The sequence below is a fragment of the Kogia breviceps genome, chromosome 18 (genome assembly GCF_026419965.1).
Source record: "Kogia breviceps isolate mKogBre1 chromosome 18, mKogBre1 haplotype 1, whole genome shotgun sequence".
Classification (NCBI taxonomy): domain Eukaryota; kingdom Metazoa; phylum Chordata; class Mammalia; order Artiodactyla; family Physeteridae; genus Kogia; species Kogia breviceps.
Window position 1 is genome coordinate 40,201,890 of NC_081327.1, and position 15,061 is coordinate 40,216,950.

Consider the following 15,061-nt stretch of genomic DNA (forward strand, 5'->3'; position numbering starts at 1 on the left):
GAGCTCAGGTCTGACCTGAAGCTTCCCTTGCGCTGAAGCCTCTGCAGTCAGTTCTGACACCTCCTGTGATCTCTACACTGGGTAGGGTCAAGGCTCTAATGACATGTGAGATGACCCAGAACCCCACTGAAGATGGAAAAGCAAAAATGGCCCATTAGCTTCAGGCCCTCTGAACTGAGGGCTCAGCAAGACCAAGTATGAGCAGAGGTTTGAGGGAGAAGGGCCTGTTCTATCCACAGAAGGGTCAGGATCACATCCAGTGTGCCCCGTAAATCCCAAGCCAAGCAGAGGGCAGCACTGATGCTGTACCATCTGCTGTGGATATCATTACCCAAAGGGGAGTAACTCAAACAGCCAGCCTCCAATGCCTATGGAGCCAGGCCTGGTTGGGTTGGAGTATAGATTTAGAACTATGAAAGAAAGCATTCTGAGTTTGAGGGATTTAGGTTCTAGGATTTCTCACCCATGAGACCTCTGCAAGGCATCTCTAGGCCTCCTCCAATTCCTTCCCTGACCACACACACACACCTTCACACTATCTTCAAATCCCAGGAAGTCTCAGCTGTTGGGGCAGTTTCTGCTCCTCAGTTTTGGGGACAAGCCTTGCCTAGTACAAATCTAGCCCGTGAGCCCTGAGACCTTGGTGGTGTAAAACTGGTGGCAAGGTAGCAACCACGGGCTAGAAACAAACCCAGGACTTGGGCTGATACCCTGTTAGGGGTTTTAGGATTAGTGAGGGCACCACAGCTTTGCCTGACCTGCACAGCCCCCTTCCCTCCTGCACTATGGATGGAAGCCAAGGACTTCCTCAGACCCCCACTGGTTGCCTGGCTACACTGGGCTGGATGGTGTGCTGTTTGAAAGGACAGCATACTCAGGAGATTTCAGTGGGGCTGATTTCTTGGCTGCTGTGTATTTGGGGGGTGGAGGTTGGGGAGAGAGGTAGAAACCTGCTGCCTCTTAAACCACCCTGTATAAAATCTGCAATACAGCTTTTCCATGTACCTGTGCCTGAAATGTCTGCAATAAAGAGGTGTTTGTAAACTATGGTTCCTTTCTTTTTGCCTGAGGGTGCCAGGTCATGCAGGGGGATGCTGGGAGACATTAGGGAACAATGTGATGTTTGTGGTGGGACCATCTCCTCTGCCCTTGCAATTCCTGGGTCCGTTACTTCACGGGTCCCTTCAGGTCTTGGGTTACACTGACCCACTTCCCAAAGGGGAAACCGAGGCTCCTGCTAATTCAGCTTGTTCCTGGGGCATCTGAGGGATTCAGCTTGGGCAACCAAATTGACCCGGTCCTAGGCCCACCATGAGCCCAAGCTTTGGGAGTGGACATGGACCGGGCGGGATATCCTGAGGCAAGTAGGGCGCTTTGGGCGGTCCAGTAGGTAGACATTTGCTCTGCCTCAGCCTCGAGGAACTCCCCAGACCCTACTAGCTCAGGGACAGAACCGCGGTAGGGACGGTCTCCGGGAGGGGCGAAGCGTCCGACCCCCAGCCCGGAACCTTTCTTCTCCGCTCCTCTCAGGTTCCGGGAGCCGAGTCTGGGGCGGGCCGGAAGTGGAGGCGGTTGGTGGGGTTGGCGGGGCTCAGGGACACGGCGCGGGCGGCGGTTTGCGAGCTTCGGGTGGACCGAGTGTAGTGACTGGTCCCACTGTCTGATCCTGGCGGGGCTGTGCTCAGCTGGACGGTGCGCGGCGGCGGCGAACGAACGCGGCGCGGACCCGGGCGCCCGCGGCTGGGCCCATGGCCTCCTCCAGCGCGAGCATCGACATCGAGGACGCCACGCAGCACCTGCGGGACATCCTCAAGCTGGACCGGCCCGCGGGGGGTGAGCCGGAACGGTGGGGGTGGGTCATTGGTGAGCGGGCAGAAGGGCGGTGCGGGCCTCGGCCACGCTCATGGCCCTCGGGTCGCTCAGGACCGGCTCTGCATCCTCCCGGCTGGTGAGGGCAGACGAGGGTCGGAGCGGCAAATCCCTGAGCGTGCTTGCTGAAGGGCGCAGACCCCTGGGTGCGATCCTTCCCCATCCCAGAGCCGGGCCGTTCTGCCTCGTCCTTCAGCGTCTCGGCTGAAGGTGAGACACCTTCTCTGAATTCGCAGAGCCCACCGGGTGTCCTGACCGCAAGGTCTCTAGTGTTCCTGGGACTGGCCCGCGTTCCCTACCCTTTTGCCATAGTTCAGAGGCCTAGTCTGGGCTCTGTATGCGGAGTTCTGGGTCTAGACCTAGGCGCTGTGCTGAAGAGCCGCTGATCTCCCTATGCAACTTGCCCTTCCTTCTGGAATACAGACTCTAGGCATGCGATTCTGAAACTGATTTTCAGGAGGAAGGTGACCAACCCCAATTCCGTGTCCTCTTGGGTTTAAGGCAAATCACAGACTGCAGAGTCCTGATTGGATTAGGCTACAAACATCTGCAAGCCCTAGTTTACATCTATTCGTTTAAACTTTTCTTGGGTTTGCAGTGGTACCTCAGAGCTGCTCCTGCCCTCAATGAGCTCCTAGGACACAGAGCTAACAAGGTGTAATATAATGCTCTTCTCATTGAAAGAGAGAAGTGTTTGGCACTGTGATGGGGATAGGGTGGGTGAGGTAGGGGCTGGAGAATGCTTGAGAACAGATCTGAGAGAAGAGCGATGTTTAGGTTAGGTCTTGTAATATGGAGAGGGGCTTGGGTGTCAGGAAAGACATTCTGCAAAGAGGAAATAGCATATGTGAAAGTACCAAAGTTTCATGGCAGGTTCAGGGACCTGTGAAATGTTGTAGTGGTAAAGAGACTGGCTGGTAATGGTGGTGTGGATGTGCAGTGGCCAGAGCTGAGAATTGGTGTTTCCTCAGACCCTGTTCTGAAACCTTCTGGAATGCCCAAACTGGCTCCCTTTGGAAGCAGGCACTGGTGCTCACTCCTGGGTTTAGCTAACCTCTAATCTCTGAGAAAATCTATCTGCTGCCTGGAACCACCAAGCCCTTTTCCCCAGGCCTGGAGTGTGTGCTCCCTGGACTCATGAGCTTGGCCTGGCCCTCTCATACTTATTAGCTGCTAGCAGACTAGTCTTCACAAAGGTTTGGTAGAGCCTGGCATGGGTAACCTGTAGCTTGTTTGTTTGTCCTCATGGTAGCCTGCCTGGAAGGAAGAGTGGTCAGCTTACTTACCCCTGAGCAGCTTAAGGTGGCTCTGATGCAAGTGAGGTGGCCTGTAGTCTTTCCTCTTAACTCTTTGCTTATTTATTGGTACTTGATTCCCCTGTTTGCCAAGTAGCCCTTGCTTGTCTCCTCTCACTGGAGGACCATGTGAGACCCCAGGCAGTTTTGTGACTAGAAACTTGTCATATTCCTTGAATATGAGGCCCTACTCTCCTTGCTACCTAGGAGTTTTGGAGTAGTGTCTGAACCTATGAGGGTGCTTGAAACACAGCCAATGGTAAACAACTGAAAGGCTGTCTTTCCTGATTACACACCCTACCCCATAATTTCTCTACTCTTTGTCCAGCTCCTTCCTGTCCATTCCTCCAGGGTGGCTTCTTCTGAGCCATTTCCGTGCCAGGCAGTCTCCTTCCTTTCTTACTTCCACATCTTATCATGTCTTTCCATGCCTTAGAAGCCCACCGTCTCTTCTCCAACCCCTCCACTACTTTGATGTAGGCCCTGGTATCTCTCACCTGGATTCTTAACTATCCTGCATGCTACTTTAGAGCAGTCTGTCCTCTGGCCATAGCAGATCATGTCACTTCCCCATTTAAAACTTTTGTGGCTCTCATTACCACAGGGAAAATCTAAGCACCCTAGCCTCATACCTGAGACCTCTGCAGCCTTGTTTTCCCTCCATCTTTCCCATGTTTGTGTGTTCTAGCCACGCTGGCTCTGATGGCACCTCCTCTGTAAAGTCTGTCCTGACCCTTCCCATGCCCTCCTTCAAGTACACAGAGTCCCTCTGTACTGACCCAGGCCTGAGTATTAATTGGACTCAGAGCATTCTTATACCCTTCCCCCAGGTAGAAGAGCCTCATGCTCATCTTTGGTCCTAGCATGCATTGGGTTCACCATCAGTGTTTATGGAATAAAGGTTGAACAAAGGGCCCTCCTCCCCACTAACAAACCTTGTTGAGTGTTCCTAGAGCACCTCATGGTTCTTGAATGAAGCTCTGCAGGAGGAGAGGCCAGTGGGCAGGTGGAATAACTTCATCAGAGTGGCCCTTTCTGTCTCTAGGTCCCAGTGCAGAGAGCCAGCGACCATCTAATGCCTACAATGGAGATCTCAATGGGCTCCTGGTCCCAGACCCCCTCTGCTCAGGTGATGGTACTTCACCAAATAAGCCTGGTCTCCGAGCCATGCCACCTATTAACCTGCAGGAAAAGCAGGTCATGTGAGTGTCTGGGAGATGGCAGTGGTGGTGATGGGGTCTTTGAGGCATTTGTGAACTAAAGGCATGAGGTGAGGGGAGAGGGTCGAGCAGCCTCTGCTGCTTCCCCACTAAATGACCTGGGGTGGAACACTTAACCACACTGAGTTTGCACTAGGATGAGGGGCAGTGACAAGCTCAAGGGCTTGGCCTGGATCTGAAGTTTGGGCACCTGGTTTAGCATGGAAGTAGGGCCATTCCCAAGGAGGGAGGTGAACAAGGGAAGCTGTAGGTTTGGGGACCAGTGAACCAGGCAGAGTTGGGCATCTGGGACTTTACACTTTCACCAGAGTGTCTGTATCTTCTCCCCCCAACCCTGCCCATCGAGACTTTGGGTGGACAAGAGTCACGCTGTGCACCCCTCCCCCCAGCTGCCTCTTAGGAGACGACAGTTCCACCTGCATCGGGATTTTGGCCAAGGAGGTGGAGATTGTGGCCAGCAGTGACTCTAGCATTTCAAGCAAGGCACGGGGGAGCAACAAGGTGGGCACCAGGATGTCATGGCATGTATAATGGGTGGGGCACACTTAAGCTGTCCCTCCCTCATTCCATGCTGCCAGTACCTATGGGGACTATCCTGACAGACAGGTAGTGTATCCCAGTCTCAGGAAGCCAGGGTTGGCAGCCAAGTCTCTGTGGGAATGTGGCCCCAAGAGTTGTGAATGGGTGACTGGGCCTGTGCATATGGCCTCTAATGTCCCCAGGCATGCTGGGGGCTACCTCAGCTCCAGGAAAGCTGCCCCAGCCCTCGACTTCTATGACCTTCCTCACTCTTGATTCTCAGGTGAAAATCCAGCCCGTCGCCAAGTATGACTGGGAGCAGAAATACTACTATGGCAACCTGATTGCTGTGTCCAACTCTTTCTTGGCCTATGCTATTCGGGGTGAGTAGGCACAGTACGGAGGAGGGAGGTGTTCTGCTAGTAGCCCCAGAGATGCAGCTCTACTGTCCGGTCACTCAGCCCACTCAGACCGTGGAGGTATAATGGAAGGCTTGTCTGTGCTGGCCCCAGCTCTCCCAAGCCTTCTGGAGCCGAGTGAGAAAACAGAGCTTGAGACTGGTAGTGGCAGAGAGGGAGGCAAGGGCAGGGCTTCTTTGCTGCTGCCTGGGCCTAGATACTTATTCATGGCCTACCACTCTCCTGATTCTAGCTGCCAACAACGGCTCAGCGATGGTACGGGTGATCAGTGTCAGCACTTCAGAGAGGACCCTGCTCAAAGGCTTCACAGGCAGCGTGGCTGATCTGGCCTTTGCACACCTCAATTCCCCACAGCTGGCCTGCCTGGATGAGGCAGGCAACCTGTTTGTGTGGCGCTTGGCCCTGGTTAATGGCAAAATTCAGTATCCTTTCCTAGGGTGGGATGGGGGACTGAAGAAAAGTGGGTGGAGCTGGGTCTGCCAGACATACCTCATTATCCATCTGCCTAGCCCTTAACACCCTGCTCAGAGAGGAGATCTTGGTCCATATCCGACAGCCAGAGGGCACTCCACTGAACCACTTCCGCAGGATCATCTGGTGCCCCTTCATCCCCGAAGAGAGTGAGGACTGCTGTGAGGAGGGCAGCCCAACGGTGGCCCTGTTGCATGAGGACCGGGTGAGGGGGCTGGGCATGGGGGGACAGGAGGGGACCAAGTAGCAATGGTGTGGTCATGGGCTGAATGCTCACCTCCCTGTACCTGCCAGGCTGAGGTATGGGACCTGGATATGCTCCGCTCCAGTCACAGCACCTGGCCCGTGGATGTCAGCCAGATCAAGCAGGGCTTCATCGTGGTAAAAGGCCACAGCACAGTAAGCCTGCAACTGACTGCCTTTCCTGCCCTCCTCTCCCCACCCCTTTATGTCCCTCATCTATTCCCTGTTCCCACAGCTGCCCAGATAGCTTTCTAGCACTCTGCCATGGGAACTCGGAGCACAGAGGGACCCGTCTCCTGTGGCGCTCACACCTAACCATGCACCCCATGGATCTGGTCTTCTCTACAGCACCCCACCCCCATTCCTTGTCTTTCATACAAACACGCAGATCCGCTTTGGGTCAGCCTAGCTCACTGCCATCCTCACCTGAGGAGGACTTGCTCCCACCTCTAGTCAGGTGGCAAAGCAAGGCTTTTTGGGTTCTTCCCAGTGCCTAAGTGAAGGGGCCCTCTCACCTGATGGGACTGTCCTGGCTACCGCAAGTCATGATGGCTTCGTCAAGTTCTGGCAGATTTACATTGAGGGGCAGGATGAGCCCAGGTAAGGCGGAGCCTGAGGGCCTGGGCTCCCCCAGGTAGGAGATCAGATCACCCACTCAGGCCACTCATATACCTGCCTGCAGGTGTTTGCACGAGTGGAAGCCTCATGATGGGAGGCCCCTCTCCTGCCTCCTGTTCTGTGACAACCACAAGAAACAGGATCCTGAGTGAGTGAGTGGGCTGGCAGGAGGGTGGTGGGCCGGACTTTGGGCTCCCAGCAGGGGCCCAGCCAGCCACTCAGTGCCTTGTTGCTTTGCAGGGTCCCTTTCTGGAGGTTCCTCATTACTGGTGCTGACCAGAATCGGGAGCTGAAGATGTGGTGCACGGTGTCCTGGACCTGCCTGCAGACCATTCGGTAAGCAGGGGCTGTGGGGCTGGGCAGGGGCAGGGTTGGGTTCCTTCCACCCTCTCAGTCTCATTCATCCTGCCTCATGGCCACCCCCTCCAGCTTCTCCCCAGATATCTTCAGCTCAGTGAGTGTGCCCCCCAGCCTCAAGGTTTGCCTGGACCTCTCAGCAGAATACCTGATTCTCAGCGATGTGCAACGGAAGGTGGGCTGCAGTGGGGACACTCTGGGCAGAGCTGATATCATCAGGGAGGACAGGGGTATGTGTGGCACATCCACAGCTTCCCAGCCCCTGAGCTCAGCTGTGAACTCACTACCTGTGCAGGTCCTCTACGTGATGGAACTGCTGCAGAACCAGGAGGAGGGCCGTGCCTGCTTTAGCTCCATCTCTGAGTTCCTGCTCACCCACCCTGTGCTGAGCTTCGGTATCCAGGTTGTGAGTCGCTGCCGGCTGCGGCACACTGAGGTGCTGCCAGCCGAGGAGGAGAATGACAGCCTAGGGGCTGGTGAGCTGCTCAGGGTCAGGGATGTGTGTTGGGATGTAGGGGAGTGCTGAGGCACAGAGGGCCAGGGTCTTAATTGTCCACATTGTCCTTGCAGATGGGACCCATGGAGCTGGTGCCATGGAGTCTGCAGCCGGTGTGCTCATCAAACTCTTTTGTGTGCACACTAAGTGAGTGTGCTGGGGAGGCCCGCCTGTGCCCTGTCTGTACCCCTCCCTACCCTGCTGACTCTGACTCTCATATTCTCCCCCTGCTCTCCCTGCAGGGCATTGCAAGATGTACAGATCCGCTTCCAGCCACAGCTGAACCCTGACGTGGTGGCCCCGCTCCCCACACACCCTGCCCATGAGGACTTTGGTGAGTTGGGGGTGACAGGAAAGCAGGTTCTGACTGAGGTCTGAGATCTGACTCAAGTGGCAGCTTTTCCCACAGCATTTGGAGAGTCTCGACCAGAACTGGCTTCTGAGGGCCTGGGATCTGCCACTCACGGCTCCCAACCTGACCTCCGACGCATCGTGGAGCTGCCTGCACCTGCCGACTTCCTCAGTCTGAGCAGTGAGACCAAGCCCAAGCTGATGACACCTGACGCCTTCATGACACCTAGCACCTCCCTGCAGCAGGTATGCTGTGGGAGGAGTGCGGGGCGCAGGTAGGGAGGCCCTGGGAGGGCCCCCCACAGCCACAGCCCTCGTTCTCCGCATCTCCCCAGATCGCTGCATCTCCTAGTAGCAGCAGCAGCAGCAGCAGCAGTTCCTCTCTTACAGCGGTGTCTGCCATGAGCAGTACTTCGGCCGTGGACCCCTCCTTGCCCAGGTGAAATGAGGGTCAGAGTTAGGGCGTGTCAGGGGCTGGTGCCAGGTGATGCCAGGCTCTGGCTGCTTACACTTCATCCTTCCTGCCACCAGGCCACCTGAGGAGCTGACCTTGAGCCCCAAGCTACAGCTGGATGGTGGTTTGACAATGAGCAGCAGCAGCAGCCTGCAGGCAAGCCCACGTAGCCTCCTGCCTGGCCTGCTCCCAAGTCCGGCCGACAAATTGCCTCCCAAGGGGCCTGGGCAGGTGCGTGTGTGGGTGTGTGTGAAGTGCAGTGTGGCAGGTATATGGGAGTGGGAAGGCTGGCTGCAGTCTCCTCCCACAGCACCCTGTCTTCTGGTCCTGCTCTTCCTCAGGTGGTCCATGTTTCCCCTGAGGGTATCTCAGCCCCCGGTGTCCCCGGAGGGCAGATCCTCAGCCTTTCCATCCCCACCTCCTCTCCTCCTGGGCTGCGGCCATTTTTGACCTTCCTCCCCCTCCCCCATTGTCCCATCTCTCATCACTACACACACCAGCGCTTTGTCTCTGTACTCCTTTTACTCCTACTTCCCACCACCTAAGTTCCCACCTTTGGCCCACCTCAGGTGCCTACTGCTGCCTCTACACTATCCCTGGAGCTGCAGGAAGTGGAGCCCCTGGGGCTACCCCAGGCTTCCCCCAGCCGCACCCGCTCCCCCGATGTTATCTCCTCAGCTTCCACTGCCTTGTCCCAGGATATCCCTGAGATCGCATCTGAGGCACTGTCCCGTGGCTTTGGCTCTTCTGCTCCTGAGGGCCTGGAGCCAGACAGTATGGCCTCAGCTGCTTCAGCACTACACCTGCTGTCTCCACGGCCCCGGCCGGGACCCGAGCTTGGCCCCCAGCTTAGCCTGGATGGAGGCCCTGGGGATGGGGATCGGCATAGTACCCCTTCCCTCCTGGAGGCAGCCTTGACCCAGGAGGCCACGGCCCCTGACAGTCAGGTCTGGCCTACGGCACCGGACATTACTCGTGAGACCTGCAGCAGCCTGGCAGAGAGGTGAGGAGCTTAGGAGGGGGAAATGTGCTGATGGTAGGGGCTTCAGATAGAGTCATCCACTGCTGAGTTGGCCTGTCCCCCCAGCCCCCGGAATGGCCTCCAGGAAAAGCACAAGAGCCTGGCCTTTCACCGACCACCTTATCACCTGCTGCAGCAACACGACAGTCAGGATGCCAGTGCCGAGCAAAGGTAGGCACCACCCCACACCGTTCCTCTCACCGGGAGGGTCAACAAGTGGGTAGATGCCTATTTCTCTCCCTGCCCTTCCCACAGCGACCACGATGACGAGGTGGCCAGCCTGGCCTCTGCTGCAGGGGGCTTTGGCACCAAAGTTCCCACTCCACGTCTTCCTGCCAAGGACTGGAAGACCAAAGGATCCCCTCGGGCCTCACCCAAGCTCAAGCGAAAGGGAAAAAAGGATGACGGGTAGGACGGGGTCCTGGGGCCAGGGAGAGGGGTGGTCTTCAGGCTGCCTGCTTGACATGGCCTGAGGCGCTTCTCCTCTATGGCAGGGATTTGTCTGTGGGATCCCGGCTCACAGAGCACCAGGTGAGCGTGCAAACACCCTTTCTGCTTCTGGGACTCCTGCCTGTGGGGGTGGGGTAGGGTCTAAGCCTTCCCCTGGTCTGGTGTGTGGGGATGGGCGGGGCGGGCATCATGTGACTGTTGGTGTTCCTGGCAGGTGGCAGAGGCCCCTGAGGACTGGCCAGCACTAATTTGGCAACAGCAGAGAGAGCTGGCGCAGCTCCGGCACAGCCAAGAAGAGCTGCTACAACGTCTGTGCACCCAGCTTGAAGGCCTGCAGAGCACCGTCACGGGCCACGTAGAACGTGCCCTAGAGTCACGGCACGAGCAGGAGCGTATCCTTGTGGGCAGTGGCACAGCATGGGGCGGCGGCAGCATTCTTGGCCCAGGAAGGGATATGGGACCTGCTGCAGCCCTGTTCCTTAGCTACAATGCAGAGCGGCGACTGGAGCGGGCACTGGCTGAGGGACAGCAGCGTGGTGGGCAGCTGCAGGAGCAGCTGACGCAACAGCTGTCCCAAGCGCTATCTTCAGCTGTGGCTGGGCGGCTGGAGCGCAGCATACGGGATGAGATCAAGAAGACGGTTCCTCCGTGTGAGTTTTGCATGGAGACTTCTTCTGGGTGGGCCAGATGGGAGTGGGGCCCCCTACCTGTCAAGCTTCCTCTCATGGCTCTACCTTTCCCTCCTCACCCTGTCCCAGGTGTGTCTAGGAGTCTGGAGCCTGTGGCAGGCCAACTGAGCAACTCAGTGGCCACCAAACTCACAGCCGTGGAGGGTAGCATGAAAGAGAATATCTCCAAGCTGCTGAAGTCCAAGGTGCTGTGGGGCCCAAGATGAGGGAGGTTGGTGGTTGGTGGGCTTGGGCTCAGCTTTCAACTCAGCCCCTTCTTCCACCCCCAGAACTTAACAGATGCCATTGCCCGAGCAGCCGCAGACACGTTACAGGGGCCAATGCAGGCCGCCTACCGTGAAGCCTTCCAGAGCGTGGTACTGCCCGCCTTCGAGAAGAGCTGCCAGGCCATGTTCCAGCAGATCAATGATAGCTTCCGACTGGGCACGCAGGAATGTGAGTAGGGTCATATGCCCCAAGAGGGGAAGGGCTATCGTCTTCTCCCTACCATCCCTCTCATGGCCCCCATGGTCACTTCTCAGACTTGCAGCAGCTGGAGAGCCACATGAAGAGCCGAAAGGCACGAGAACAGGAGGCGCGGGAGCCCGTGCTGGCCCAGCTGCGGGGCCTGGTCAGCACACTGCAGGGGGCCACTGAGCAGATGGCGGCTACTGTGTCCAGCAGCGTTCGGGCTGAGGTGCAGCACCAGCTGCACGTGGCTGTTGGCAGGTGTGTGGGCAGGGCACTGAGCTAGGTGGTGGGTTTGGAAAGGGCCAGACCCAACTGCCTGTCAGCCTCATCTCCCTCACCTCACTTTTGCAGCCTGCAAGAGGCAATTTTAGCACAGGTGCAGCGCATTGTTAAGGGTGAGGTGAGTGTGGCACTCAAGGAGCAGCAGGCTGCCGTCACCTCTAGCATCATGCAGGCCATGCGCTCAGCCGCTGGCACACCTGTCCCTGCCACCCACCTCGACTGCCAAGCCCAGCAAGCCCATATCCTGCAGCTGCTGCAGCAGGGCCACCTCAATCAGGCCTTCCAGCAGGTAAGCCGGGTACTAAGCCCAGATAGAGTCAGGAGTCTCCTGACAAGGCCCACACATCATACACTCCACTCTACCCATCAGGCTTCGGGTGGTCTGGCCTCAGCAGACTCTTTTTGGTTCTCTTTCTCCTCCAGGGCATTTCCCTTGCTTTTCCCTCTGTCTGGACCCTGGATCCCTTTCTTCCTACCTCAGTCTACCTTCTTTCAGAACCACCCTTCTCAGGAAACCTTTCCTGATTGCCTAGAGTAACAACACAGCCCTACAGTGCTCTCTCTGGGCCGCAAAGCATCCCCCTCAGGATGCCCTACTCTGGCCATCCTCTCCCAGGCCACATAGCCAGACAAGCAGGCATTCCATCCTGACATTAGCTATAAACTCTGTTCTCTACTCAGGCCCTGACAGCTGCTGACCTGAACCTGGTGCTGTATGTGTGTGAAACTGTGGACCCAGGCCAGGTTTTTGGGCAGCCACCTTGCCCCCTCTCCCAGCCTGTACTCCTTTCACTCATCCAGCAACTGGCCTCTGACCTTGGCACTCGAACTGACCTCAAGCTCAGGTGAGCGGGCATAGTCAGGGACTAGGGCTGTGGTGAAGGGCGGGGAGCAGTTCAAAGCAGAGACTCCCACTCCTGCCTGACTCCCCTCCTTAATTTTCTCCACCAATCCCCTCTGCCCCCACCCATCTCAGGCTTTGAGGCCTCCATTATCAGCCTCTGGGCCTCATTGCCACCAGGGGGCACTCCTCTCTGCTGGAGGCCACCTGTAGCCTGTCCTTTTCCTAAATCCCCAGCTACCTGGAAGAGGCTGTGATGCACCTGGACCACAGTGACCCCATCACTCGGGACCACATGGGCTCCGTCATGGCCCAGGTGCGCCAGAAGCTCTTTCAGTTCCTGCAGGCGGAGCCACACAACTCACTTGGCAAAGCGGCCCGGCGTCTCAGCCTCATGCTGCACGGCCTTATGACCCCCAGCCTCCCTTAGCTAAGCCTGCCTTGCCCAGGATGGGGTGGCACTGAAGGTCAGCAGACAGGCCTAGGCCAAAGCAGGGTCATGTCTGCCCTTTACCTGCTCAGGCTCCCACCTCTGGCGTGTTTGATGGGGAAAGCACTGGCTATGGTCTATAGATTGTGGTAGCCAGCAGGTTTAGGCTGGGCCCAGGGTGGGTATTGTGCCTTCTTGGGTTCTGCCATGCCTGGAGCATGACCCCTGAGATTATGACACCACTTCAGTTGAATTTTCCATGTTCCTTTTTACCACCAATTTGGTTCTTTTTGTTTTTGAAAAACATTGAGAAATTCAATTAAATGCTTTTGGAATAAAATGGAGTATGTGTGTGCTTTTCGTATGTCTTTGGCATGACTTTGATAACTGTCCTTTGTTACCTGCCCCCTCTCCTGGAACTCTGTCTAGGCCAACCCACCCCAGGGCCCTGGACACCCACCCTCATCTGCCCAACTGCCTTCCCAGATCTCCGCTTTCCATCTCTGAGGCAAGGCAAGGGCCCTGGGATCAGCTCAGCACCACCCTATGCCCCTGGGTTCTCCTCTCTGGAGTCCCTCCCTTCTCCTTCGCCTATCTGAACTGGGGGTGGGGCTGCTGGCTGGTTTGAGCTCCACCCTCACCCCCTATCCAATCACAGTTCCTCCTTCTGGGGGCTGGGCTGAAGGGCTGCACTCCAAGCTGCTAGCTCTGGCACTAGGCTCCCAGCCCGGGGACGATGTGCTGCCGATTCTGTCACCGCTGGCAACCGCCCTGTGCACTAGGGCTGTTGCTGCTGCTGCTGCCGCCCCTTGGTGAGTGCCGGCGTGCTGGACCCAGCCCAGTCTGCGTACCCCCTCCCCAGGCTGGGTGTAGGTTGTGTGGGAGCTGAGGCACAGCCTTCCTGAGCGCTGAGAGTCAGGGTGGAGAGGAGGTGAGAGGGCTCCAGGGAGGGATTGTGTGCCAGAGGCTTCAGGATGTAAAGTGAGGGTGGGAACTGAACCCTAGTTTCGGAGGGAAGAACCCCCAAATGCCACAGTCCCCATCCTGATAAGGGGAGACTTGACCTCTTGTGGGACTCCCAGACCAACCGTGGGATTGCTGAGGTCCTCTCTTAGGGTCGAACCTGGATCCCAACCCCCTCTATTCTGCCCTACTCATCAGAAAACACCTGTCTCTGGGGAGGGGATGGAAAGGCCAAACAAAGGTTGTCTAGGCTGCAGAGAAACTGGACGTTGCCAGGGGCCCTGCCTCCCTTCACCATGTCCATACTTCTTCATTCATTTGGACCATTCTCACCTGACCTGGGACCCAGAAGCTCGGAAGAAGAGCCAACCCCTGGGACGAGGCTTCTCCTTCCCCCATCCCCACCTATCCTGTCCAGGTCCGCCTAGAAGGGGGCAGAGGCAGGTGGTCCCCAGATATGCCCCTTAGTTCCCTGGGGCACCCCTTTCACGCTGAGTCACGTCCCCAGAACGCTCCCTGGTAAACAAGCCCCTGGGGTTTGGCGGCGGGCGGGGGGGGGGGGGCGTGAGGGTGCGCCGCCTCATCCTATCAACTATTCTCCACCCCCACCCCCAGTCCTTGTATCTCCCCTGGCAGCAACCACAGCGGGCCCAGGCCGCTGTGACACCATATACCAGGGCTTTGCCGAGTGTCTCATCCGCTTGGGGGACGGCATGGGCCGCGGAGGTGAGCTGGAGAGCGTCTGCAGGTACGGGCAGGCGTGAGGGCAGCAGCCCAACCCCACACCCTTGGGGTCTGAACCTCTTCCCTCCCATTCCAAAGCCCCCTGCCCCACCTAATTCCCCTAACCCCACACCCTTGACAGGTCTTGGAATGATTTCCACACCTGTGCCTCGCGAGTCCTATTGGGCTGCCCCGAGGAGGCCGCCGCCGTGTGGGAGTCACTACAGCAAGAAGCGCGCCGGGCCCCACACCCAGATAACTTGCACACTCTGTGCGGCACCCCTGTACGCCTTCAGGAGCGCAGGGAGGGCCCAGAGACCAACCAGGAGACGCTGCGGGCGACAGCGCCAGCACCCACTCTGGCCCCCGAGCCCCCTCTGCTGGCGGCTGCGCTGGCACTCGCCTGCCTCCTGGGTCCTCTGGCCTAGCTGGTCTGGCCGGGTAGCAGCGCCCCCCACCGTCTCCAGCCCTGCCCTGGTGGCTGCCGTCGTGGCTCCTCAGAAAGCGCTCGGCTTTCATTAAAGGTATTTATATTTGTACCAAGCTCCTTCCTTTCTTTCCACTGTGGCCCACCTGGCTGGGGTGGAGCCTTCAAGAAGCTGATCCCCAGGACGAGATGGGCGGGCTGAAGGCCACCATAGGGGACTCAGTCTTTCTCTTCACAAACACTCATTTCCCAGGGGCAATGCAGAGCTTTCCACTGCCAGCAGGTTCCAAGACTTCTGGTGGTGACCCAAGATGTGCGGGAATGCACATCTTTCTCTGTTCTGTGTTCTCCTGGGCTGGCATTCCTAGCCCTACCTGCCCCTCCTGTCCTGGCCCCTAGGGGCCATGTGAGGTGATAGAGTGTCCCCGCCCCCACCCTCAGCCTAGTCCACCCCCCTCCCCAGGTTCTTTCCA

The 15,061-nt window shown here is 57.6% G+C and overlaps 2 protein-coding genes across 9 annotated transcripts; both read left to right on the top strand.

Annotated features, from left to right (window-relative positions):
• The first annotated feature begins 1,538 nt into the window (after window positions 1-1,538).
• On the top strand, window positions 1,539-12,815 carry EDC4 (enhancer of mRNA decapping 4). 8 transcript variants are annotated; one of them, XM_059044797.2, is made up of 29 exons: window positions 1,539-1,833; window positions 4,210-4,366; window positions 4,774-4,885; window positions 5,187-5,286; window positions 5,555-5,744; window positions 5,851-5,998; window positions 6,088-6,192; window positions 6,527-6,636; window positions 6,719-6,802; window positions 6,895-6,990; window positions 7,084-7,186; window positions 7,307-7,487; window positions 7,582-7,654; window positions 7,750-7,841; window positions 7,905-8,104; window positions 8,194-8,297; window positions 8,390-8,543; window positions 8,882-9,315; window positions 9,400-9,504; window positions 9,589-9,741; window positions 9,828-9,864; window positions 9,998-10,175; window positions 10,278-10,433; window positions 10,542-10,657; window positions 10,742-10,907; window positions 10,994-11,180; window positions 11,274-11,493; window positions 11,886-12,049; window positions 12,283-12,815. In XM_059044797.2, exons 1-29 carry the CDS (start codon window positions 1,749-1,751, stop codon window positions 12,473-12,475), a joined length of 4,203 nt encoding a protein of 1,400 aa, XP_058900780.1. In that variant the 5' UTR covers window positions 1,539-1,748; the 3' UTR covers window positions 12,476-12,815. The 8 variants fall into 8 exon arrangements, with proteins under 8 accessions (XP_058900780.1, XP_058900781.1, XP_058900777.1 ...); XM_059044798.2 differs by having other exon boundaries at window positions 1,543-1,833; window positions 7,917-8,104; XM_059044794.2 differs by having other exon boundaries at window positions 1,543-1,833; window positions 9,998-10,433.
• Window positions 12,816-13,211: 396 nt separating this feature from the next.
• NRN1L (neuritin 1 like) lies at window positions 13,212-14,611 on the top strand. Its single transcript, XM_059044922.2, has 3 exons — window positions 13,212-13,287; window positions 14,054-14,186; window positions 14,304-14,611. The coding sequence occupies exons 1-3, from the start codon at window positions 13,212-13,214 to the stop codon at window positions 14,587-14,589; spliced, it is 495 nt and encodes a 164-aa protein (XP_058900905.1). The 3' UTR covers window positions 14,590-14,611.
• Window positions 14,612-15,061: the final 450 nt, after the last annotated feature.